This window comes from Arvicanthis niloticus, chromosome 30 (assembly GCF_011762505.2).
Source record: "Arvicanthis niloticus isolate mArvNil1 chromosome 30, mArvNil1.pat.X, whole genome shotgun sequence".
NCBI lineage: Eukaryota > Metazoa > Chordata > Mammalia > Rodentia > Muridae > Arvicanthis > Arvicanthis niloticus.
The window spans coordinates 4,080,363-4,106,421 of NC_133438.1; the positions used below are offsets into that span (position 1 = coordinate 4,080,363).

Below are 26,059 nucleotides of genomic sequence, written 5' to 3' on the forward strand. Positions count from 1 at the left end.
AGGCCAATATTTTGACTTTTCCAGTATAGTCTGCATCTATGACTCCTAGAATGATCTGTAATCTCTTTAGAGCTGAGGACGATCGTCCCAAGAGTAGCCCTACTGTGTCTTTGGGCAATGGTCCTGAAAAGTCAGACTCTATAGGCTGTACTCTCATTTGTGGTGTCAGCACAAGTCTGGTGGTGGCACTGAGGTCCAATCCCACGGAACCCGGAGTGGCCCTCCTTGGTTTTGAGGGATTCGCAGAGACGGACTCTGAATGGCCCATACATTTGTGGGCCCTGGGGTCGTTGGCCCTTCTGTCCATTTTTTGGACGAGCACCACCATAGTTGTTACTTAGGGGGCGTCTGTAAATATCTTTGACAGAGCGACATCCATGTGCCCAATGATTCCCCTTCCTACATCTGGGACAAAGCCCAGGGCCCTGTCTTTGTTGTCTTGTGCTGTTATTCTTCTTGGGGCATTGTTTTTTGAAATGTCCAGTTTTCCCGCAAGTAAAGCAGACTCCGGTTCTCTCTACTTCTTTTGTAGTGTGTAAAACAGCAGCTGTTAATCTTGCATTGGACAGAGGGTCTCTTATCTCCCTGCACACTTTCATCTATGTCTGCAGTCCTTTAGCCTTCCACGGAGTGGTGGCGGACCTACATTCCTTAGTACACTGTTCATAGATGAGCTGCTCTATCAGTGGCATGGCTGTATCTGGGTGGCCAAAAATCCTCCCTGCTGTTTCCATCATACACGCCACGAAGTCTGAGAATGGCTCTGTAGGTCCCTGAATGACCTTAGTTAAATTACCAGAGACCTCTCCCTTATTAGGCAGGGCTTTCCATGCCTTTACGGCCATGGTATTAATTTGGCCATAGACCGGCAAGGGATAAGCTGTCTGATTTGAGGCCCATTGACCCTGTCCCATTAACATATCAAAGGACCACACGGCCTGGCCTTTGACTTCATTGGCCCGAGCCTGATTCTGAGCGTACTCGAAGTACAGGGCCTTCCAGTTCAAATATTGACCCATGGTTAAACACAGGCTTTAACTGTACTCATCCAATCTGATGGAGTCATGGCATGTAAGGATAATCTTTCTAACAATGAGTAAAGGATGTATTAATTCCATACGCTTGGACAGACTCAGCCAAGGCCTTTAGTTGTTTAAAATCTAAAGGTTCATGATATCTCTGTTGATTGGCATCCTCAAAAACAGGGAAGGCTCCTGTGGCCTCCTACCACGTCTGAGGGCAAAAAGAAGATCTCTGATTCAATGGCGGGGGGCTGCGGAACCTCCGAAAAGGCAGCGTTCCTGCAGGGGGAGCCAAAGGCGGTGCACTGGGTACCGTCCAAGGCGGTGGCTTAAGCCCACTTCTGCCCTTTCTTCCCTCCTCCTCCTTTTTCTTTTTCGAAAGGGCTATTGCCTCCATTTTGGCTAACAACTCTTCTAGATCTTCCTCCATTTTGTCTAACTCATCCTCTTCCTGTTTGTCCTTTGTCTTATTATACTCAGGATTATAAGATGGCTCCGTCGGCACTTTCAGTCTTTGTCTTATTAATGTCTCTTCGATCGGGACCATATCTTTTTTGTTTATACTTAGTGGCCTCTTCTTTGGGCCCTTCTTCCTTGGAGTCTAACCCTGATTCGGAGTCTAACCCAGACTGATTGGAAATCTCCAGCTCTTTTAAGGAGGGGTAAATTCCTGTGATCCCCTCTTCTTTTTTCTCCTTTTTCTCCTGGTTAAGCCTGTCGTTTGTTTTGCTAGCTTTTCCCTTTTCTTTATGTCCCTTGTCCTTTTTTCTTTCCTTAAAAGCCCTATCCTCTTCTGACATGCTCTCCTGATGCTCTTGAAGCAATTTCTGTCCCGCTTTTACACTCTCGACACATCTCTTATCATCCAAGCAGGCGCGTATCAAGCGCCAAAGCAGCCTCACCCCAGGTTTCACTGATCCTTCCGCAGCCTCCCTATCAAGATCACAACCCAATTTCTCCCATGAGCCAATGGTTAGAGACCCTGTGGCAGCAAACCACAGGGCCACTCAATCTATCTCACACAAAAAGCTGTCTAGGATTTTTCTCTGTAGCTTAAGGTTTCGTTGCTCAAGGAGCTCTTGTAGCCCACTCAAAAATTGGTTGGAGGGCTTGTTCCCCATGTTACTCACTTACCTACATGAGATTTACACACGGGTGGACAGGCGGAGTTATCTACCCCCATCTTACTGTCAACTGTGGGTGCTCTTTGTCCCAACAAACACACTCTCGTCTGGGTAGATGACAATTGAGGCAATAACACGCAATGATGGTAAAAAACGAAAGCAAGGATGATGAAGAGAGTGGCAATCAGTGGATCGACACCAAAGTTTAGCATTATCAGACACGGGGCTTACTCTGTTGTCCCACCTTAACCTGGGAACTTTCTCTATTGTCCCACCTTAACCTGGGAACTTACCAAGGGACTTACCGGTACCTTCTTCTAAGGTAAAGAGTTCTGGATCCACGAGAATTTCTTCTCAGGTTCCCAGGTTTCGGCACCACTTGTCAGCCCACTTGGAGAGCCCACTCGACCAGCAAGGAAGACGCGAACAACCGGATCTTTCTCAACAGCCTTTATTGTAGAAGTGCTTCATTATTTACCAGGGAACCCCAAGCACCCAGAGCGAGCTGCTTATATACACTCAGCCCTAGTCAGGGAATGCGCATGGAGGTGTGCGATTGGTCGGAATTGCAGTGCTTCATTAGCATATCCCACTTGGGAGGGGTTGGTGCCAAAACTGAGTTGGCCCATGGGTGATCACATGCACAGTGCACTTGTTTACTTGTAGATCATACCAGAAGCCGGCGCCATTTTGACCAGCCGAGTCAGGTCGGCGGCCTACAAAAGAATATGTTTGGTGGATGTGTAGTCAGGTATGGGAGAAGGGGGTGCCTCTTCAGGCCCATACTGAGGCATCTCTTCCCCCTGACCCTCCCCCCCCCATGGTATAGAATAGAATAGAGTTTATTTCCGCATGAGCAGAGTTGAGAGGGTAGTAGAGACAGAGAAAGGCAGAGAGAGAAAGAGGGGAGGGGGATAGAGGAATAGGGGCTGGCCATGAGCACATGGAGAGAGAAGGGGGAGGTGAATGAGGAGAGAAGAGAAAAGGATGAGAGAAAAAGAGATGGAGCAAGAAGGCAAGTGCAAGAGAGAGCAGGGAGGGCAAGTAGCTCCTTTTATAGTGAGTGAGGCACACCTGGCCATTGCCAGGTACTGTGGGGTGGAGCTTAGACAAAATGCTAACATTCCCCAGTTTTGGTTTGGTCATCTCTTTGGGAGGAAGCTGGTAGGAGAGAAGCCTGGGTCCGCATGGTCTCTCCGGGGCTGAGCGGGCTGGTGAGTATCGATGGCTCAAGAAGAACCACACTGAACAGGAGTGTTGTCAAGCAGGAACTTGTTTTACTAAACTAGGCATTTGCTTATATAGCGAGGGAAAGGAGGTGGGCATTTAGGAATGGGGAGAGATGATGTATAGGGTGGTGTGAGGAGATAATGACTAGGTGGGGCCAGTAGGTTCATTTTACGGTTCAGCGTTAGCTAGGCAGGCAAGGGCTGGTGCAGGCCATGCTGAGTCACTCCCGGGCAGAAGTGAGAGAGACAGGTCTCAAAAATCTAGCCAGGCTTTGGCAGGTCCAATAGACCTGGTTTGGAACAAGGCCCAATGGGTTTAATTTAAAAAAGAAAAAATTAGAAATGTGATGATGGAACAGGAGCAGGTTTGTTGTGATCTCTAGCTTCGTCCTGCTGACTTTGGGGCGACATGCATCTAGGAAACCTAGGAAAGTGGGTATGGGGATGTTGGTTCAGTCATAGGAAAGTTGGCTGCTTCCTTGCTGTCCAGAGTCTGTGAAGCCATCCATGGATAGATCAGAAGGAACAGGTCCAGCAGAAGCATCTGTGTCTGTGAGAGAAGATTGGAACATCTGGAAGTTATTTCTCCAGAGCTGTCCTTGATGTAGTAAGCTCCTGGATTTGACGAGATGCTGAAACACGCATGGACATATATCATAGGTAGAGAATACGTTTAAGTACGTTTGGGAGAAAAAAAATCTTAGATGTACATTTGAAACCTGGAGGAATCCCACCCTCTGGAATAGGTACTAAGTGGGAACTTTAGACTATTGGTTAGCAGATGTACTTATCTGGATGGAGTCTATTTGGTCCATGAGACGTAGATCTGAGTGGGTTTCCTGTATAAGTTTATAAGTTTACAAAAGAGATAACAACATGAGCTAACAACATGAATAGTCTTTAAATGAGCCTTTTGTGGAACAGAAGGAACAAGAAGGACTTTTTCCTTCAGTCTAGGAGACTGAATTTATACTACTTTAAATTTAGTTAAAAGACAACCGAAGAAAACTTAAAATTTGAATTTGTGATTATACAGTTAGATCATATAGTGAAAATGGTTTATTAGGGTTAGACAAATTTATAAGAACTCTAATAATGTTAGGATAATAAAAATAATAATAAAATATATAATAAATAATAAAATTAAGACAGTGGCTTAGCAAGTAGAGGAAATATGAAGCATTTAGTTGCTGGGAACTGAATTTAAGTAAGGAAGCAAGAGTTACATCTGTGAAAACTTACATCTGAAACTGTGTGTTGTTTATCTTGAAGTCTGTAAAAAATCTGGCAGTCTTAGCTAGTTAACTAAAGTGAGTAAATAGAGTGGTGGATTATCTTAGGGTAAGGAGCTAGGACTGTTTTCTAGCTGTCAAACTACAGTTACCTTAGCTGTCAATGTAGTCAGAAATCTGGAGAAGAATAAATTATAATCTAGGAGTCATGTATTAATTAATATTGACAGAGTTCATCTATAGTCCAAACAGTTTCCAGGTCCCTATGGTCTCCATGGAAACTTGGGCAGAATCAATCTGGTGTTCAATCCCAGAGAGGGAGAGGTCCCCACACCAACACCCGTGCAGTAGATACAGTGAAATGAGAAATGACCCACCTTGATTTTAGGCAATATGAGGCATTTGACTCTCCAGTTTGGCCACCATGTAGATCAAGCCTGGGCAGGGAAATGGTGGTGTTTCTCGGTGGTTATCATACCCACAATCTCTGGTAGCTGTGTCCATATCTTCTGAGACCTGGGAGGGGGTGATTACTGTTGGGCTTTGGGAGATTTTTTCTGTTATACGCTTAAGTATTAATATATATTAGCAGACTTCCAACAAGATTGAGAGCTGTGTCTATTGGTTATATCTGAGTTAGACAACATATGTTTGAGAATGTATATAGTAAATATAGCACACTATAATTTAGTGGCAAGAGCAAAAATCATTTCCCAAGGCAGGATAGGAATGAACATCTTAATTGTTAAGTAACTTTGACAGGTTGCATATTGTAGAAAAAACACATTTTGCATTAGCAGAGAAACACTTGGCTTAGAGTTGGTGTGGACCAGAATGTAAAGAAACAACTGAGTTGACAGCAGTGGCTTGAGACCCTGGTGACAGAAAATGAATATATCCAGGCAGATCCAGGCCTGTGACATGAACTGAGTGGGTCAGCAAGCTGTGGGAATGGGCTGGTCTGTAGAGCGAGAGACAGGCACACGCATGCACATGTTCGGTTGAGGCACCAGGCACACACCCGGGCTGGGGTCATGGGAGGCACGAGCAGCCTGAAGAGCACAGATCGTGAGGAGCCACAATGGTGGTGGCGACAGATTCAAGGGATCAGGGCTGTGCTGTGGTGTGCATGGATGCCTGACTTGCTGTTGATCACGGGCGAAGCAGGCGCCCATGGAGGCAGGACAGAGGGAAGGCAGTGTGACTAAGCAAGTAGGGCGAACTTCCTCCTACCAGCCAAAAGCCCTGAGCCCAGTGCTTTCAGAGTCCACGGTGGGCAGGGGAGTGGGGAGCACCTTAAGTAGCATTCTGTGTCCTAGTAACTCCACTCAAGGCAGAGTTAAGAAGGCAGAGGCAGCACAGGGCTGAGGCAGGATGTTGGCTTCTTGCTGGCAGGTCCAGGCTAGAGGAGAGAGGTCCTGGTCCAGCCAGGTCTCTCTGAGGCTGAGTGGGATGGTGAGTGTGCTGTGGCCCAAAGAAACTCACCTGGCTGGGAGTTGTCGAAACAGGAACTCAACTTTAATGTAACAACCTCTTGTTTATAAACTTGGAGCATAGGGAAGAGGGGTTTTGTTGGGGTAAGATGACATAGGGGGCAGGGAAGGGTGACAGAGGGTATGGGGTGATTGACAGGGCCAGCGATAAAGCTCTACATCAGCAACGCCTGAGCAGAGGCAGGGCTAAACAGGTCCTGTTGAGTCACTACAGGACTGAAGTAACTAAGACAGGTCTCAAACTCCAGCTAGGCTCGGGTTTGTCTTCAAGGCCCAAGCCAGGGCCAAAATAGGGCCCAACAAGGAGGCTCATGGGACAAGGAGAGACTAATCGCAAAAGCAGAGGCATCAGGTAACAGTCCTCTTACACCAGGCACAACGATTGGTGCCCAGCACTCAAATTGCCACCCTGGCCTAGCAACTGCCCAGCGTGTCTAGCCAGCGTCCCTTGCCATCCCAGGCCAAGGCACGCCCTAGTGACTGTCCAGGGCTCCTGGCTACTTGTCCTCCACTGGCCCCTTTGCCTCCTATCCCTGGAACCCAGTCCCCTCCCTGTCCCCTAGTGGCAGCACCTTGGCATCATCATGGCGGAGGGCAAGGCTCCTGAAGCACAAGGTGGGGGGAGTGCGCAAAAGCCTTGAGCCCGGGAACAGAGTCCTGGAGAGAGGGGGGAGGGGGAGGGAGGGAGGGGAGAGAGAGAGAGAGAAAACGAGAGAATGAGAACAAACAGAGTGAAAAATTATAAAGGCCATTTTATGAAATATGTGTAGATTTTTTGCCTTAGACCTGAGCAGGAAACGTGCAGATTCCAGAACTTGGAACTGAAAATAAGATTTCAGGCCTTCACTACCCCAGGGCACATTCCGGGTGAAGGACATTGTCCCTGAATCAGAGGACACTTGCTGGATTACATTCCTCAAGCCTCAGGCAGCAGGCCCACCTGTGGGTGGGGGTGAAGCAGGAAGACACATTCCTGACCATAAAAAAATACAAGCCATCTAGGTGGGGCTGTGACTGGAGGAAGTGAGAAATATTTTGTAATGACGGTATAGGGGACAATGACTTGGTAAGACCACATTTTTGAGAAAAATGATTGTACTGAGTAATTTCCATGGCTATTAACCTTTCAGGGTGGTTTTCTCTGGAATGTTGCGCTATTCTTATGTATCCTTGGCAACCCCTTACCCCCTCCTCACTTCCCTGGTTTGCGGTTTTTATCTTTAAAAGACCCCTTAGTCCGCCACTCGAGGCCAAACCTTGCTCTTGAGAGAGAGCTTGTGGTTTGACCTTGGCTGGTCAATTTCCCTAATAAAGCCTCTGCTGATTGCATCCAGGTATGGTTTCTTGTGATCTTTGGGTGGTCGTGATTTCCTGAGACTTGAGGAAGGGTCTCCCGAGTATGGGGGTCTTCAAGGAGCAGATGGGCATGCTGGGCATGCGGGGAAAGCAACATCTCAACAGAGTCCCTGGCAGGGGGTAGGGTCAGACCTATGGGGCCAGAAGTGCTTTGCAGCAAATGAGAGTAGAGCAAACGGAGAGAGAATGAGAGAGGGGGAGGAAAGCCTACACTACGAATCACTAGCAGGAGAGTTCTTTTAAAATGCCAGTTCAGTGGTCATGTAGAGATACTATTTGCTGCTGTGTACTATGAATTAGACCAGGATATCCTAGTAAGTAGGGACATGCCAGCGAAGGTCAACCCATTGAGAGAGTAGGGTTATTAACTACCCCTACAAGCATCCTGAGGATACTATTAATAACCAGAGAGACTCAGGCCAGACCAGACCACTAGGTGTTCACATAGTGGTCTGGAGGCTAAGCTCTGGGCCCGTGCCCTGATGACAGAGCAGTTCACCCAGGCCTGGGATTTCTCAACAGTGAGAAAGGAACCATCTCAAAGGAGAGAGGAAAATCTCACCCAAGGGAAAATGTCCTATTAGGAGGGCCAGTGAAAAGACTGAATGTCTCCATCCTCAAGGGCAGCACAGGGGTAACTCTGAGCTCATAAACACTCCCTTGGGAATATGGGAATGTTTATGCTGACCAGTGTTGGGTGGGGGCTTACCAGTTCTCTGAAGTTTGGGCTAGCAAGCATTGGCTCTCCATGTGGTAATCAGAGATGCAAACCTACAGAGTTTTTAAATCTGAGTCTCAGCACCAAATGTTTTGTTTTATAAAAAGATAAAGAAGGAAGGATTATGTTTGGTGGCTGTGTAGTCAGGTATGGGGGAAGGGAGTGTCTCTGTGGGCCCATGCTGAGGCATCCCTTCCCCCTGAGGGACCAGCCACAGGGCAGTATAGTATAGAATAGAGTTTATTTAGGGCATGGGAAGGGGAGTTGAGAGGATAGTAGAGGCAGAGAAAGGCAGGGGGGAGGGAGAGGGAAATATAGAGGAATAGAGGCTGGCCATGATCACTTGGAGAGAGAGGGGGAGGTGAATGGGGAGAGAGGAGGGGAGGGGGTGAGAGGGCAGAGCGGGAAGCAAGAATGCAGGAGCAAGAGAGAGCAGAGGAGCAAGCAGCCCCTTTTATAGTGAGTCAGGCTCACTTGGCTGTTCCCAGGTAACTGTGGGGTGGAGTCTAGACAGAATGCTGACATGTGTTTTTCTACACTTCTTTTCAATCATTTATCTTTAATATCTTCCTTTTATTTCAACAGCTTTCTTTATAGAATAAAGATTAACCACCTACCTCCCGACTTATTTTGGCCCCATGTGCTTTCCTCAGCTAGATTTAGACTTTTTTTGAATTTTTTTTCCCAGCAAGTCTTCAATTATATCATTTGGTCATTTTGTTTTCTTTCTCAAGCCTACAAAATCTCACTGCCTGTAAACATCAGAGTGCTTCATTGTAGGGGTTTTTATTTAAATACACACACACTAGCCACTTTTGAGTTGACCTGGTTGACCTGTGTAAAAAGGTTCCTGGTCCTTACTGAGCCCTTGCTTGAATCAGAATGACAGATTTGCATATTGCATAGTGCAGGATCTGGCTCTGGGGCGAGGCCATTGTCTTGTTTGTTTGTTTTTAAAATTTGTTTTACATCAGCATTTTTGTAACTTTTGTAATTTTGATTCAAATTTTGTAATTTTGTCTGTAAATGTGCGTGTGATTTTTCTGCTTTTAAAAAGATGTGATGACCATGATTGTTATTCCACATTGAAATCTAATTGAAAACTCTTTTGGTTTGTTGTAATGAGTTTATAAGTGAGATAATAAAAAAAAAATTAAAAATACTATATTGTTTGAGCATAAGTGTGTGTGCATGTGTGTGTACACTGTGTGTACAGTGTATGTGTGTGTGGATTTATGCATATGTGAAGGCACATGTGTAAGGCACAGAAGAAAACGCTCAGGAGTCAGTTCTTTCCTTCCACCTTGTGGAGCCTGCCTGGGAACTGAACTTGAGTTGTCGGGCTTGGCAGCCAACAGTTTCACTTGCTAAGAGCTATCTTTTCTGGTTGAATAGTAACAATCTTACATTTAGTATTAGTGCCTGGACTGTGATGTTAACCTTTTTGTTGTTGTTGCTCAGCCTTTGTATCAGCCAGTAGTGCATCTTTTATCTCATACTGTCACACATTTCTCAAAGTTATCCCTACGTGTTTTAATAAATGTATTTTTAAAAAGATTTATTTTTACAAATACAAGTATTCATTTCTATGTGAACTGTGTGTGTGTGTGTGTGTGTGTGTGTGTGTGAGAGAGAGAGAGAGAGAGAGAGAGAGAGAGAGAGAGAGAGAGAGAGAGTTTCTGCACTTGAGTGCAGTTCCTGTAGAGACCAAAAATGGGCATCCGACCCCCTAGACTTAGAATTATGGCAGATGGGATACACCTGATTAAGGATGCTCAAATTCTGGACTTTGGAATAGCACTAACTACCTTTCACCGCTGATCCATCTCTCCAGTCCCAGGATGTAGATCTTATGGGGTAAACCCTTCCTTACATTTCTGAATGTTAAAACCCCAACATCTCAGGTATAGAGTTGTTTGGGCATTACCAGGGAATCCAGATGTTTGAATGCTTCATAGAAGCCTCACTCAATAGACCACACTACATGATTCACGCCAGCCCCATCTTACAAAAGCAGGCAGCTGGTTATTCTTTAATATATACAAATACCTATTGCATCATTTTCCTAGGAAGGTGCACAGAAGCGCCTTCTCAGCCCAGTCAGGGCAAAGGCAGACCGAAGCAGTGATTCTGTCCAAATCTGTTTTGATGACCAGTGAGTTTATTAGAGTGAGGCACAGCAGCATTGTGGTGGGGTTAAGTAGGGGAATGTAAAGGACTTGGGCAGCTTCACTTCTGCATGGGCAGTGTCTTGGGAAAGCTGTGTTACTGTGGATTCCTGCACAAAACGATGGCAGCTACCTCAAGACTACTGTTTGCTTAACCTTTGGGAGAGTCTTTGGTGATTCTTCTAAGTTTCTTGTGAGTACCATGGGCCACTCAAGCCTTCTCCATTCCTCAACCAGACCACACATTTCAGTTTGGAGGAAATAGCAACACTAGAAAGTGGATAGCCAAGGAAGTAAACTACCAGTCAACACGTGGGCTAATACGTAGAGTTTCCCTTGGCCCCTTAAGAAGCAACACAAATGGCCAATAAGTATTCTAAAGACTAACAGTGAACTTTCTGATGGTTTTCATGGTTACAAGGGGAAAGGAAGTGGGTTTCTGGACCTTCCCATGTCCAAATGTCAGGTTCTAACATGGCACCTGAGGATAAAACTTCCTCAGAGCTGCTTTCATGTCCTTGTTTCTCAGGCTGTAGATAAGTGGATTCAGAGTTGGCGTGAGGATAGAATAGAATATGGCAGCCATGCGCCCTTGCAGTGGGGAGTAGTGGGCTGTGGGCTGCATGTAGGCAGAGCTTCCAGTGCCGTAAAACAGAATCACTGTGGCCAGATGGGAGGAGCACGTGGAGAAGGCCTTCCAGCGGCCAGCTGCAGAACGGATGTGAACCACTGTGTATACAATAAGAACATAAGACAGGCAGGTGAGAGCAAAGCAAGACATGATGACACAGCCACTAACTATAAAACCTGCAGCCTCATGGTCTTGGGTATTACCACAGGCTAGACGCATGAGTGGGGGGATGTCACAGAAGAAGTGATCAATCGTGTTGGGGCCACAGAACGGCAAGGAGAAAGTGTTGACCATGTGGAAGGTAGAAAAGAGAAGCCCACTGACCCATGCCACCACTACTAGGGAGACACAGGTCTGAGAACTCATGGTCACTCCATATGTTAGGGGCCTATAGATGGCTAGACAGCGGTCAAAAGCCATGGACGTAATGAGAAAACATTCCAGAGAGCCAAAGCAGACAAAAGCAAAGAGTTGAGATGCACAGGCTGGGAGGGATATCTCTTTGGTATCTGCCATGGTAGCCACCAGGGCCCGGGGCAGGGTGGTGGATGTAGAACAGAGATCCACCAGGGAGAGGTGTTTGATGAAGAAGTACATGGGGGTGTTCAGATGGGGGTCAAGAGTCACAGCTATCATGATAGAGACATTCCCTAGAACCGAAGCCAGGTATATGAGAAGAAAGACGACCGTGCTCATCAACTGTAATGCAGGGACAGTGGAGAAGCCTTGGAGAATGAACACAGACACTGCAGAGAGATTGGCCATGATGCCTCTCTAGAAACTCGGAACAAGGAGAGGGCATGAAGAGAATCGGCAACCACAGCAAGGACCTGTGAGGAAAGGAAGAAAAAGATGTGAGATATGTATGTTTATAGCCTTGATCACAGATGCTTCTTACTGTAGTAGATAGTGATTAAAGCAGACACATATTACCATTGACAGCATTGACAAAAGGCTGTGAGTACCCAGCCATAAATGGAACACCAATATCACCATTCACTCTCAGAGACCAGGGAACATCATGGAAGAGGGGGCAGAGAGAATAGAATGTAAGAGCCCAGATTATGGGTATGAGGGATGGGTGTTCTGAAACGCTGTCCTCTGACCATGGCTGTTGCACACATGACACACATGACCTACAGCACCTGTGGGTTACATACACAAGATCAAGTGAGGCATAATTTCCACATGGATGGGGTTCTGAGGTTCCACCTCTACCTGAGAAACAAATGGTAGTTATGGTGGTGAGTGCCTTTTCTTTGAGGTGTGGTCACTGGTAGGTGTTCCATGCCCCAGTGTGTGGCCCCAGACACATTTACATATGGGCAACATTAATAGGACTCAGTTTGCTAAAATTAATGATTATATAAGAAGAGAATGAAGTTGTGAGGGAAACATGAGGGGGTTCGGGGAGAGAGCTGGAGGGGAAAATGAGGGGTGAATTTCATTGAGATACATTTTATACATGTATGAAATTTTCAAAGAAAAAATAAGAACATTTTAAAAGAATTACTTGCCTCTGGAGAGAATGCCCCTGTTTCTTCCTTAAAAATCCACGTGTGTTTCTTATCTTCCACTGAGATCCCAAATTCAAATACCTACAGAAACTCTGCACTTGTAAGAAGATCTGGCTGGGTGGAATGCGTTAGGAAATGGTTGAGACCAGAGAACTAAGGATTCTGACCAAATGAGGCTTGCCAGTTCCAGGTCGGTCTGTAAAATCTCTCATTTTCATATTGCCAATTAATTAAAATGTAAAAAAAAAAAAAACAACAACAACAACAAAAAAAAAAACCCTATACCTATCTGGTTAGGGAGATGGCTCAGCCGTAAAACACTTGCTACATATACATGAGGACCTGAGTTTGGCTTTCAACACTCCCATGGAAAAGCTAGTCTCTGCTGGAGAGACGGAAGGCTTGATAACAAGTGCATCTAGCTAAATTGGCAGTAGTAAGTTCAGTACGAGGTCCTGTCTCAAAAAATAAGGTGGAGCGCAATTGAGGAAGACATTTCTTATTTGCTTTCATAGTTCAGTGATTTTTTTTTTTACCATGCACCCATTTATCGTTTTTTTTTTCTCTCCTTTGAGACAGGCTCTCATATAACTTAGGATGGCTTTAAATTCATTGTGTAAACAGGGTAGTGGTGGTACATGCCTTTAATCCCAGCACTTGTGAGTAGGCACATACAGGCGTATCTCTGTGAGTTTGAGGCCAGCTTGATCTACAGAGAGAGTTTCAGGACACCCAAGGCTACAAAGAAACCCTGTCTCGAAAATAAAATCATTGTGTAGCTGAGGATGGCCTTGAACACCAGATCCTTCTGCTGCACTTCCCTAGTGTTACGATCTCAGGTATACATGGTCACACTTAGGTTAGTTGGTGCTGGGTATTGAACTCAGGGATTCATGCGTGCCAAACAAACACTCTACCAACTGAGCCACATCCCCAGCCTTTCATGCACACTACTAGACATGGACTTTTATGTGGACGACCTAATTTGAAGTCTAATGGTCTGCTCTCTTCCCTCCAAACCAGAGATCATGTTTTACTCATCTCTTTACTCCCCAGCACCCCCTGCTGGAAGCAGCACACAGCTGCACCTAGCTAGTTCTCTATTGTTCACTCTTAGGGTGTGGTGCAAAGACACCAGTAAGCTACCAGGACTCTATCCACGCTAGTCACTGGGCAGGGTGACTGCCAAACACCACAACTTCATCCCAATGCCTCTCCCTCCCTCACCAGTTCTTGGCTTGCTCCCCAAGTATGGCTAGAAGACCCAGACAGTGCCCTTCCTTCAAGACAATCCAGAATCATGCCAGCTGCTTGGCTAGGACTCCCTGGTTGCCCTGACCTACCCAGAAGTAAAAGTACTAAGCAAACACCATCATCTTCTCCCTTAGGAGGCTCTCCAGGTTCTAGCGTTCCTCCCTTTCCAGGAAGACGCTGCCCTCTTCAAGATACAGGCAACAGGCATGAGATGGTTTACAAGTATAAACCGAGGGAATACACTTATTTCAGCGGAACCATCAGACACCAACTTCGTGTATTAGTGCTCAGAGAGACTGAAATGCATATTGATGTTCCAGAAGATTCTCACTAACTTACTTTCTGCGAGTGCGTGCGTGCGTGCGTGCGTGCGTGCGTGCGTGCGTGTGTGTGTGTGTGTGTGTGTGTGTGTTTAACATGTACCTCTCGCAAACACAGTTAAATGAATGAAATCCAAAAATAACCCAAAACAAAAAAAAAAACCTACCAGAACAAATAGTGTATCAACAAAGCAGCTTCACTGCCTTTTGAAAAAGCTATGAGATTTGCATGTGAATTGTGTCCTGGAGTCCGGGGTATGCAAAAGAATGACCCTCATTGGTCTGTTATTATCATACACACTGTTTGCTGCTTTTTTTTTTCATTTGTAATAAAGGTAGCCAGGACATTGTCCCCACCCCTCAAAGCTTTTGGAGCCCCAGGGAAACCTCCAGGGCACCATGGTCTTATCTTGTAGGGAATCTGAACTTTTTCTTTCTGCTAAAGAATGCTTGTGCATTTGTTAATACTTTTGTTGTGGTTTTGGAGTTTTGGTTGTTTTGGTTGGTTGGCTGGTTTTGAATTGTTAGATCTCTTTTCTTTTAATGACAGGATCATATAATAAGAAAAAAAATGAAGTTTGGGAATTGTCCTGAGGTGGATTGTTCAGGGTCCCTAGACCCTCCCTTCGCCATTTAACTGCTCTGCTTTCTTGTTTCTTTATCTGCAATGCAATGAATTTTAATCTTCCATTTTTGTGAGTAAGGTGAGCACACATCAGTGCACCCATGAAAGCCATAGGACAACCTGGAACTGTCAGTTTACCCCCTCCAACATGCTGATTCCTGGGCTTGAACTCTGGCCATCAGCTTTGGCAGCAAACACCTTCACACAATGAGCCATCTTGCTGGCCCTGCAATATTTTCTTTGAGACAGGGTCTCATGTTACCTAGGCTGCCCTTGAACTCACTAGCTTAGAGTGTTCTTCAAATCTTTGTCTTCCTGCCTTCAGGAAGTACTCAAATACTGAGATTGCAGGTATGCACCACTGTGCCTGATCTTATACAATACTGGACACTGAACACAAAGCTTCATTCAAATTAGCAACCAAGATACTCCCCTAGCTCCTTTATTGGCAACTCCCAGGCAGTTGCCATGATAATGACATGAGGTTACCTGGTGTACACATAAGCTACTCAGGGGCTTTATTATCTCCAGCCACACCCTCTACACCTTTCACAACTTTATAAAGCCACCCCCATGGCTGTGGCTGTGATTAGCAATAGCTCTAAGTGGACAGAACCTCTCGGTTTGACCTCATTTCTCTCATTGGCTAATAAGAGTCACAGGAGCATTGATTCTGGGGTAGGATAAGTGTGTGTGTGTGTGTGTGTGTGTGTGTGTGTGTGTGTGTGTGTGTGTACATGTATAAACACATATGCATATATATGTATACCTGTATGCATGGATGCATAAATACATATACATACACAGCTATATGTCAGCTATCCTATCTTCCCAGGTCTGGGTCTCAGAATTACAAGGAGGGCATTCCTGTCTCACAGATGAGAAACTGAAGTTCAGAGAAGAGGAGGGAGGAAAGCATCCTAAGTTGAGGCCTCTCTCCCTGCGGACTGTGCTGCAGCATCAGGCAAACAAGAACCAGCTAAATGCTCTGGGAACCTGACTCTGCTCTGAATGCTTTCTACAGCATCCTCTTACCTTCCCACCCATCCAGGGAGGAAGAGCAGCCACTTCTTCATCCCCATTTCTCAGTCAGAAAGCAGGCAGAGAGGTTCAACTTCTTATAGCTACTGCAACCAAAGTCCTCTGAAGATGTGGGTATTCAAGAGCCCACAGACTATTTGACCTTGACTGACCGATGGAATCTTGCAGATAAAGAGCCAGAGTTGTCACAATCTATCTCTGTGTCCTTATAATGTCAACCTCTACAGCCAACATTTCCCTTACTAGGTCAAACTACAAACCAGGCTATTCCAGTACTCAGGAGATAGTAAGAGGATCAAGATTTGAAGGCAAGCATCAACTACAGAGTGAGTTTGACTGAGGCCAGCCCAGATCACAGGAGATGGTGCCTCAGTAAACAACCCCACAAAACCTTTTGGGTTTTATGCTAAGCCCAACATACCCCTAGCAACTGAACCAGATGGAAAGATTACCCACCTATCTGGTATAACTACTTTTGACTCCCTTTAGTCCTGTGACTATAAAGATCATGTAACTTCTACAGGGGGAGCACATCCTTCAAGATAAAGAATGGCTATGAATCTGTGTTTCTGAGTGATGGTGATTTGTTCAGAGTAAATAAATGGCTTCTTTGTTCCCTATGAAGCAGGTGATTTTTATGTCCGTGCCATGGTGAAGGTGCTAGGTTAAGCCTTACTATGTCCCACCCCACAATCCAAGGTGTATACATCTCTGCTGTCTCAGGCATCCCAGGCACAAAATGGCAGCTGCTTAGAAACATGTAGCACAGATACCTACCGGGCTGCTGACCACTCTCCCCATGCAGTAGGTGAAGCAGAACCCTATTTGGTGCTGGGCTTGGAGGTACCTTTTATGATGGGGGCTGATTGAGTACAGACCCAAGATGAGACTTCCTTACTCAAGGATGAAGCCACTTTTAAAGCCACAGCAAGGATAGCTTTGGGGATGGGTTAGGTCTGCTGAATTTCTTGAGATTGGCATTGAGCCACAGCTGCACCTCTGGGTTGTTTCTCAGCTTTTCTTGGGAGTTTGCCCAAGCTCACCTCTGGGACCTGTGTCCTGTGGTAGTTCTCAGCTCTGAGAATGAGGCTCTTCAGCAGACAGGAGATCAGCCCTGGCCCAGCTGGAACCTTTCTAGAATATTCTGGTAATAATCATGGGAGTAAACATGGTGATAGAATTTACTATTTTGCCTTTATAGGCACTTTGCATTTAAAACTGACACAGACATATATTAAATAGTAATCACACATAAAATACCCTTTTCTTTAAACTGCTGCACATAACTCCATGCTGTAAGTGGAAAAGTAAGGTGTCCATTCTCACATCCGCAGACTTTTAAACTGCTTTCTGCCTTGTGTTGTCCAGGGCTAGTGGTTCTGCAACTGCCATTCTTATATCTTTCCCAAATATCCTAGGCTATTGTTTGGAGAGATGGCTCACTGGTTGACAGCTGTTGCTGCACAATCATGAGGGGTAGAGTTCAGGTCCTAGCACCCATAAAACAAACCAGGCATCCTGTGCATGCCTGTAACCCCAGAAGTGAGGTGGGCAGAGACAAAAAGATTTCTGGGGCCTATTGGTTTCTGGTCTAGCAGAGAAAATTTAAGACCCAGACTCAGGGAAAAACCCTGCCTCAAAGGAATTCATGGAGACTGAGAGAAGAGGACACATAACAATCTTCTGGTCCTACCCACCCTGGCATGTGCACCCATACCCACATGAATATTTTAATAAACACTATATATATGTGTGTGTGTGTGTGTGTATGTGTATTTGTGTTTATGTGTGAGTGTGTGTGTGTTTAAAATCTCTAAGATAAACATCTTAGATATACACATATATGTGCATGTGTATGTATATATATAAAACATATACATATATACATATATGTATGTGTATATGTATATAAAAACATACATGTATATACATGTGTATGTGTTTGCATATATGTATATGTGCATATTTGTGTTTACATATATACATATATGAGAATATATAAACCTAAAATTGTTACAAACATATATATATATTTATTATTCTTATCTTTAATCTCTTTTTATAGTCTGGTCCTTATCCCCCTTCCAGTTCACTCTCCAACAGTTCCTCATCCCATTCCTCCTCCATCATCTCCAAAAGGATGTCCCCAAACACATCCCTCCCCGCCACACACCCATTCCCTGCCAGGCCCTCATGTTTCCTGGGGCCTCAAGTCTCTCAAGGGTTAGGTGCATCTTCTCTCATTGAAGCCAGACCAGACAGTCCTCTGCTGAATATGTTTTGAAGGTCTCAGACCTGTTCATGTATGCTGCCTGGTTGATGACTTGGTGTCTGAGACATCTCTGGGGTCCAAGTTTGTTGAGACTGCTGGTCTTCCTTTGGGGTCACCCTCCTCCTTGACTTCTTCCAGCCTTTCCCTAATTTGACCACAGAGGTCCCCAGCTTCAGACCATTGGTTGGGTGTAAGTATCTGCTTCTATCTCAGTAAGCTGCTTGTTGGGCCTCTGGGAGGACAGCCATGCTAGGCTCCTGTCTGTAATTCCATGAGAGGAAGCTTGGTCTTTGGTTGAGCTAAAGGATTGATGCCCCAGAGACCCAGAAGGATGGTAGGAGCTTCGCCTGCTCCCAGCACCAAGCCCCTGCCACATAGCTGCAGTACCTAGATTTGTAGCCATCAGTCACATAAGGACAAGGGCCTCAAGCTCTTCCACACATAGATGAGGCATCACTAACATTTCAGACCAAGACAATAGGAAATGAGATATACCTCACAGTCACATAGGCTCAAGACAGAGATCTCCTTGCTAATGACGTACCTAGAGGCCCGGAGGGCATTGCCAATAATCTTCCCTTCCCATACATTCCTCCCTGAAAAAGGTATTTAATCTCAGACCCACACTGAGAAGCAGGGTATGGTTTTACGTATCTACTTTCTGCCATGACGATAAACTGCTCAGAACCACAGACCAGCATTTTTCATCAAGATCTGCTCTGGGGAATCTTGGAGAAGGCCTCCGCTTACAGATCCACTGTAGACAGCCGCTCTGTGCTCCCAGCCACCACCGACACCAAGCTTGCCGCCTCAAGCCAAAGACAATCATCACCTTAGAACTAGACAGAGCTCCCCCTTTCCCCTGGCCCTGGACTAGACCCAGCTCCAGGTACCCCACTCCATCTCTGCTCTTCCGTGACTCCCAACAGCGTCTGGATGTCCAAGAGCCTGAGAACCCTATGGACTTGGCCTCATCACAGGTCCAGGGACCCCCCCAAACAGGTCCAGCTTTCCCACATCTCAGACTGTGAATTCCTACCCCAGGAGTGTGGTCTGCAAGCTTCTCTACAGCCCATCACCCTCCCGGTGCCCTGTGGGATAAATGAAGTCAAAATCCCTCACCTTGTGCCTCCCCAAGTGGCCAGTGCAATGTGGGACCCACAACTCTACAGGCCTCTTTTCCGTCGGTCTCTTATCCATTTTTGTCTCTGCAGTTCTTTTAGACAGGAACAATTCTGGGTCACAGTTTTTGACTCTGGGATGTTGTCTTAGGATTTTCATTGCTGTGCACCGACACCATGACCAAGAACTCTTCACCATGACCAAGAACTCTTCTTATAAAGATAACATTTAACTGGGGCTGGCTCACCGATTCAGAGGTTGAGGCCGTTTTCATCAAGGGAGGAGCATGGCAACATCCAGGCAGGCATGGTGCAGGACTAGCTGAGAGTTCTTCCTCTGAAGGCTGCTATGGGATACTGGCTAGGATGAAGGCCCCACACCCACAGTGACACGCCTTCTCCAACAAGGCCACACCTACTCCAACAGGGCCACATCTTCTTATAGTGCCACTCCCTGGGACTAGCATATACAAACCATCACAGATGGCAACTCCATCCCTACACTTGATGCGCTGTCTTTCTTCCTGAGCTGGATTCTGTGAGTTCCCTCTCCCCACTGTGGAGCCTTTCATCTAAGATCCCTCCCTTTGAGTCTTGAGAGTCTCTCACCTCCCAAGTCTCTGGCACATTCTAGAGTCAGCTCACCTCCCACATCCTGGGGTTGTGTATTTCCATTCACTCTGCTAGTCCTGGGGCTTCACTCCTTTTCACGCACCCCTCCCCTCTCCCATCCAGTTCCCTCTCTCACTCTTCCCTCTGCTTCCTTTTTTTCAGCCAAGTGTGATTGAAGCATCCTTGCTTGGGCGCTTTGACTTAACCTTGAGTTCTGTGCATTGTGCCTTGAGTATTCTGTATTTTTTGCTAATATCCACTTATTAGTTGACTATATACCATGCATGTCCTTTTGATTCTGGGTTACCTCACTCGGGATATTTTCTAGTTCCATCCATTTGCCTGCAAAACACATGATGTCCTTGTTCTTAATAGCTGAATAGTATTCTATTATGTAAATGAACCACATTTTCTGTATCCATTCATCTGTTGTGGAACATCTGGGTTGTTTCCAGCTTCTGGCTATTATAAATAAGGCCACTAAGAACATAGTGGAGCATGTGCCCTGGTGGACTGGCAGGGCCTCTTTTGGGTATATACCCAGGATTGGTACAGCTGGGTCTTCAGGTAGGTCTATTTTCAACTTTCTGAGGAACCTCCAGATTGATTTCCAGAGTGGTTGTACCAGTTTGCAATCCCACCAGCAATGGAGGAGTGTCCCTCTTTCTCCACATTCTTGCCAACATGTGCTGTCACCTGAGGTTTTGATTTTAGCCCTTCTGATTGGTGTAAGGCGGAATCTCAGGATCATTTTGATTTGCATTTCCCTGATGACTAAAGACTTTGAACATTTCTTTAAGTGCTTCTAGGCCATTCGAGATTTCTCTGTTGTGAATTCTGTTTAGTTCTATACCCCATTGTTAGATTGGGTTGTTTGGTTTTTTTGGAGGTGAGTTTCTTGAGTTCTTTATGTTTTAGATATCAACCTTCTATCATATAGGTTAGTGAAGGTTTTTTCCCCAATCTGTAGGTTGCTGTTTTGTTCTATTGACTATGTATTTTAGCTTACAGAAACTTTTCAGTTTTATAACGTCACATTATCAATTCTTGATTTTAGAGTCTGAGCCACTGGAGTTCTGTTTAGGAAATATCCCCCATGTCCATGAGTTCAAGGCTCTCTCCCACTTTCTCTTCTATTAGCTTTTGTTGAGGTCCTTGATCTACTTGTACTTGAGATTTGTTCAAGGTGACAAATACACAACTATTTTCATTTTTTACATACAGACAGCTAGTTAGACGAGCACCATATTTTCAAGATGTGTTCTTTTTTTCATTGTATATTTTTGACTTCTTTGTCAAAGATCAAGTGTCCATAGGTATGTGGGTTTATTTCTGGTCTTCAATTCTATTCCACTGATCAACCTGTCTGTATCTGTTCCAATACCATGTGGTTTTTATCACTATTGCTGTGTAGTACAGCTTGAGGTCAGGGATGGGTGATTCCCCCAGAAGTTCTTTTATTGTTAAGAATTGTTTTCACTTTCCTGGGATTTTTGTTTTTCCATATGAAATTGAGAATTGCTCTTTCCATGTCTTTGAAGAATTGTGTTGGAATTTTGATGAGGATTGCTTTGAATCTGTAGATATCTTTTGGTACCATGGCCATTTTTTTTTTCTGCTATGTTAATCCTACCAGTCCATGAGCATGGGAGATCTCTCCGTTTTCTGAGATCTTCTTCGATTTCTTTCTTGAGAGACTTGAAGTTCTTGTCATACAGATATTTCACTTGTTTGGTTAGAGTTACTTCAAGGTATTTTATATTATTTGTGACTAATATGGGGAGTGTTGTTTCCCTTTTTTTCTCAACCCATTTATTATTTGTATAAAGGAAAGCTACTGATTTGTTTGAGTTAATTTTATATCTGGCCACTTCGTTGAAGTTGTTTATCAGCTGTAGAAGTTCTCTAGTAGAATTATTGGAGTTGATTATTTATACTATCATATCATCTGCAAATAGTGATACCTTGACTTCTTTGCCAATTTGTATCCACTTGATATCCTTTTGTTGCCTTACTCCTCTGACTTTGAGTACTATATTGAATAGATACAGGAAGAGTGGGCATCCTTGTCTTATCTCTTATTTTAGTGTGATTGCTTCAAGTATCTCTGTATTAACTTGATATTGGCTGTTGGTTTGCTGTATATTGCTCTTATTTTGTTTAAGTATGGGCCTTGAATTCCTGATCTCTCCGATACTTTTAACATGAAGGGGTGTTGTATTTTGTCAAATGCTTTTTCAGAATCTAATGAAATGATCATGTATTTTTTTTCTTTGAGTTTGTTTATATAGTAGATTATGTTAATGGTTTTTCGTGTATTGAACCAACCCTGCATCTCTGAGATGAAGCCTACTTGATCATGGTGATTGATCGTTTTGGTTTTTTTTTTTTTTTTTTGTAGTCTTGGATTCAGTTTGCTATAATTTTATTGAGTACATTTGCATCGATATTCATGAGCAAAATTGGTCTGAAGTTCTCTTTCCTTATTGTGTCTCTGTGTGGTTTAGGCGTCAGAGTAATTGTGGCTTCATAGAACAAATTAGGTAGTGTTCCTTCTGTTTCTATTTTATTGAATAGTTTGAGGAGTGTTGGTATTATCTCGTCTTTGAACATCTGGAAGAATTCTTCTCTAAAGCTGTCTGGCCCTGGGCTTTCTTTTGGTGGGGGGAGGGAGGGGGTGTGTAATGACTTCTATTTTCTTAGGGAATATGGGCCTGTTTAGATAGTTTACCTTCTCTTGATTTAAATTTGGTACATTGTATCTGTATAGAAAATCATCCATTTCATCTAGATTTTCCAGTTTTGTTAATTTTAGGCTTCTGTAGTAAGATCTGATGATTGTTTGAATTTTCTCAGTTTCTGCTGTTTTGTCTCCCTTTTCATTTCTGATTTTGTTAATTTGGATACTGTCTTTATGCCCTTTAGTTAGTTTGGCTAGGGTTTTATCTATCTTGTTGATTTTCTCAGAGAACCAGCATTTGGTTTTGTTGATTCTTTTTGTATTGTTCCCTTTGTTTCTATTTGGTTAGTTTCTGCCCTGAATTTCTACTCCTCTTAGGTGTGTTTGATGCTTTCTGTTCTAGTGTTTTCAGGAATGCTATTAAGTTTGTAATGTAGGATCTCTCCAATTATTTTACTAGGGCACATTTTTTATTGGATATTTTATTTATTTACATTTCAAGCATTATCCTCTCTCCAGGTTTCCCCTCCAGAGATGCCCTATTGCATCCCTCTCCCCTGCTTCTATGAAGGTGCTCCCCCATTCACCCACCGACTCCTTCCTCCCCATCCTGAAATACCCCTACACTGGGCATCGAGCCTTCACAGCACCAAGGGCTTCTCCTCCCATTGATGCCCAACAGGGCCATCCTCTGCTACATATGTGGCTGGAGCCATGGGTCACTCCATGTGTACCCTTTGGTTGGTGGTTTAGTCACTGGGAGCTCTGGGAGGGTCTGTTTGGTTGATATTGTTATTCTTCCTATGGGGTTGCAACCCCCTTCAGTTCCTTCAGTCCTGTCTCTAACTCCTCCATTGGGGACTCCATGCTCAGTCCAATGGTTGGCTGCAAGCATCTGCCTCTGTATTTGTCAGGCTCTGGCAGACCCTCTCAGGAGTCAGTCATATCAGGCTCCTGTCAGCAAGCACTTCTTTGTATCTGCAATAGTGTCTGGGTTTGGTGTCTGTATATGGGATGGATCCCCAGTGGGGCAGTCTCAGCACGGCCTTTCCTTCAGTCTCAGCCACACACTTTGTTTCCATATTTCCTCACAAAAGTATTTTGTTCCCCCTTTAAGAAGGATGAAAGCATCCACACTTTAGTCTTCCTTCTTATTGAGCTTCATGTGATCTATGAATTGTATCTTAGTTATTTCGAGCTTTTGGACTAATATCCACTTATCAGTGAGTGCATACCATGTATGTTCATTTGTGAATGGGTTACCTCACTCAGGATGATGTTTTCTAGTTTTATCTATTTGCCTGCAAATTTTATGAAGTCATTGTTTTAAATAGCTCATTAATATTCCATTGTGAAAATTACCACATTTTCTGTATCCATTCCTCTGTTGAAGGGCATCTGAGTTTTTTTCCAGCTTCTGGCTATTATAAATAAGGCTGCTATGAACATAGTGGAGCATGTGTCTTTGTTATATGTTGGAGCATCTTTTGGGTATATGCCCAGGATTGGTATAGCTGGGTCCTCAGGTAATGCTATGTCCAGTTTTCTGTGGAACTGCCAGACTGACTTCCAGAGTAGTTGCACCGTCTTGCATTCCCACCAACAATGGAGGAGTGTTCTTCTTTCTCCACATCCTCACCAGCACAGGCTGCCACCTGAGTTTTTGATCTTAGCCATTCTGACTGGTGTGAGGTAGAGTCTCAGGGTTGTTTTGATTTGCATTTCCCTGATGACTAAAGATTTTGAGCACTTCTTTGGGTGCTTCTCGGCCATTCGGAGTTTTCTCAGTTGAGAATTCTTTGTTTAACACTGTACCCCATTTTTAAAATAGGGTTATTTGGTTGTCTGGAGTCTAATTTCTTGAGTTCTTTGTATATATTGGAAATTAGCCCTCTATTGGATGTAGGATTGGTAAAGATCTTTTCTCAATCTATGAGTTGACATTTTGTTTTATTGACAGTGTCCTTTGCCTTACAGAAGCTTTCCAATTTTATGAGGTCCCATTTGTTGATTGTTGATCTTAGAGCATAAGCCATTGGTGTTCTGTTCAGGAACTTTTCCCCTGGGCCCATGTGTTAGAGGCTCTTTCCCATTTTCTCTTCTATTAATTTCAGTGTATCTGGTTTTATGTGGAGGTCCTTGATCCACTTAGAGCTAGTTTTTTGTGAAAATCAACAAGATAGATAAACTCTTAGATAGGCTAACCAGAGGGCACAGTGACAGTATCCAAATTAACAAAATCAGAAATTAAAAGGGAAATATACAACAGAAATCGAGGAAATTCAAAGAAATTATCAGATCCTACTGCAAACACCTATATGCAACAAAACTGGAAAATATGGATGAAATGGACAATTTTCTAGACAGATACCAGGTACCAGTGTTAAATCAGGAGTAGATAAACCATCTAAACAGTCCCATAACCCCTAAAGAAATAGAAGCAGTCATTAAAAATCTTCCTACCAAAAAGAGCCCAGGACCAGATGGTTTTAGTGCAGTATTCATATCAGACCTTCAAAGAAGACCTAATACCAAGTCTCTTCAAACTATTCCACAAAATAGAAACAGAAGGAACACTACCCAGTTAGTTCTATGACGCCACAATTACACTCATACCTAAACCACACAGAGACCCAACAAAGAAAGAGAACTTCAGACCACGAGGGCACTTTTTGATATGAATTTTCCTCTTAACACTGCTTCCATTGTGTCTCATAACTTTGGGTATGTTGTGCTTTCATTTTCATTGAGTTCTGAATGTCTTTAATTTATTTCTTTATTTCATCCCTGATGAAGTTATCATTGAGTAGAGAGTTGCTCAGTTTCCATGGGTATGTGTGTTTTCTGTTGTTTTTGTTGTTATCGAAGACCAGCCTTAGTCCATGGTGATCCAATAGGATTCATGGAATTATTTCAATCTTCTTGTATCTGTTGAGGCTTGTTTTGTGACTGACTATATGGTCAGTTTTGGAAAAGGTACCATGAGGTGCTGAGAAGAAAGTATAGTCTTTTGTTTTAAGGTAAAATGTTCTGATATGTTAAATTAATTTTTTTAAACTTCTATTAGTTTCACTGTGTCTCTGTTTAGTTTTTGTTTCAATGACCTTTTCATTGGTGAGAGTGGGGTGTTCAAGTCTTCCACTATTATTATGTGTGTGTCTTGAGCTTTAGTTTTATTTCTTTTACAAATGTGGGTACCCTTGCATTTGAGGCATAGATGTTCAAATTGCCAGTCTCATTAGTAAGTTTGCTGTGGGGAATCCCCTGTCTCTACCTTCGGAGGCCACCACATCCACCCTCATTTACCTGCTTCTTGGTATCTGAACTCATGCTTGCATGGCAAGGAATTTAACCACCGAGCCATCTCCTCATCTATTTAGAAGATCAAACACACCCTCTTTATATAAAGACACATTCTTCCCAATAAATTGAAATCATTGAATTGATGGGTATGCAATTCTTTTTTCCTGGGAAATTACTATTCAACTCAATAGGAATGAGCTTCATGTATGTGTGTATGTAAATCTCAAGCCACCTATAGAATAAAATCTGCAAAGAGAGCTCTGTAATCCTTCATGTGTCATGGGCTAATTGCACTAGAAAAAAGAAAGCAGGCTTGGAACAAATTACGATCAAGGAAAACA

The 26,059-nt window shown here is 44.1% G+C and overlaps 1 protein-coding gene across 1 annotated transcript; it reads right to left on the reverse strand.

Moving 5' to 3' along the window:
* Window positions 1-10,315: 10,315 nt before the first annotated feature.
* LOC143440800 (olfactory receptor 5V1-like) lies at window positions 10,316-16,695 on the reverse strand. Its single transcript, XM_076927603.1, has 2 exons — window positions 16,508-16,695; window positions 10,316-11,803 (listed from the first exon to the last, which is right to left on the reverse strand). The coding sequence occupies exon 2, from the start codon at window positions 11,736-11,738 to the stop codon at window positions 10,812-10,814; it is 927 nt and encodes a 308-aa protein (XP_076783718.1). The 5' UTR covers window positions 11,739-11,803; window positions 16,508-16,695; the 3' UTR covers window positions 10,316-10,811.
* Window positions 16,696-26,059: the final 9,364 nt, after the last annotated feature.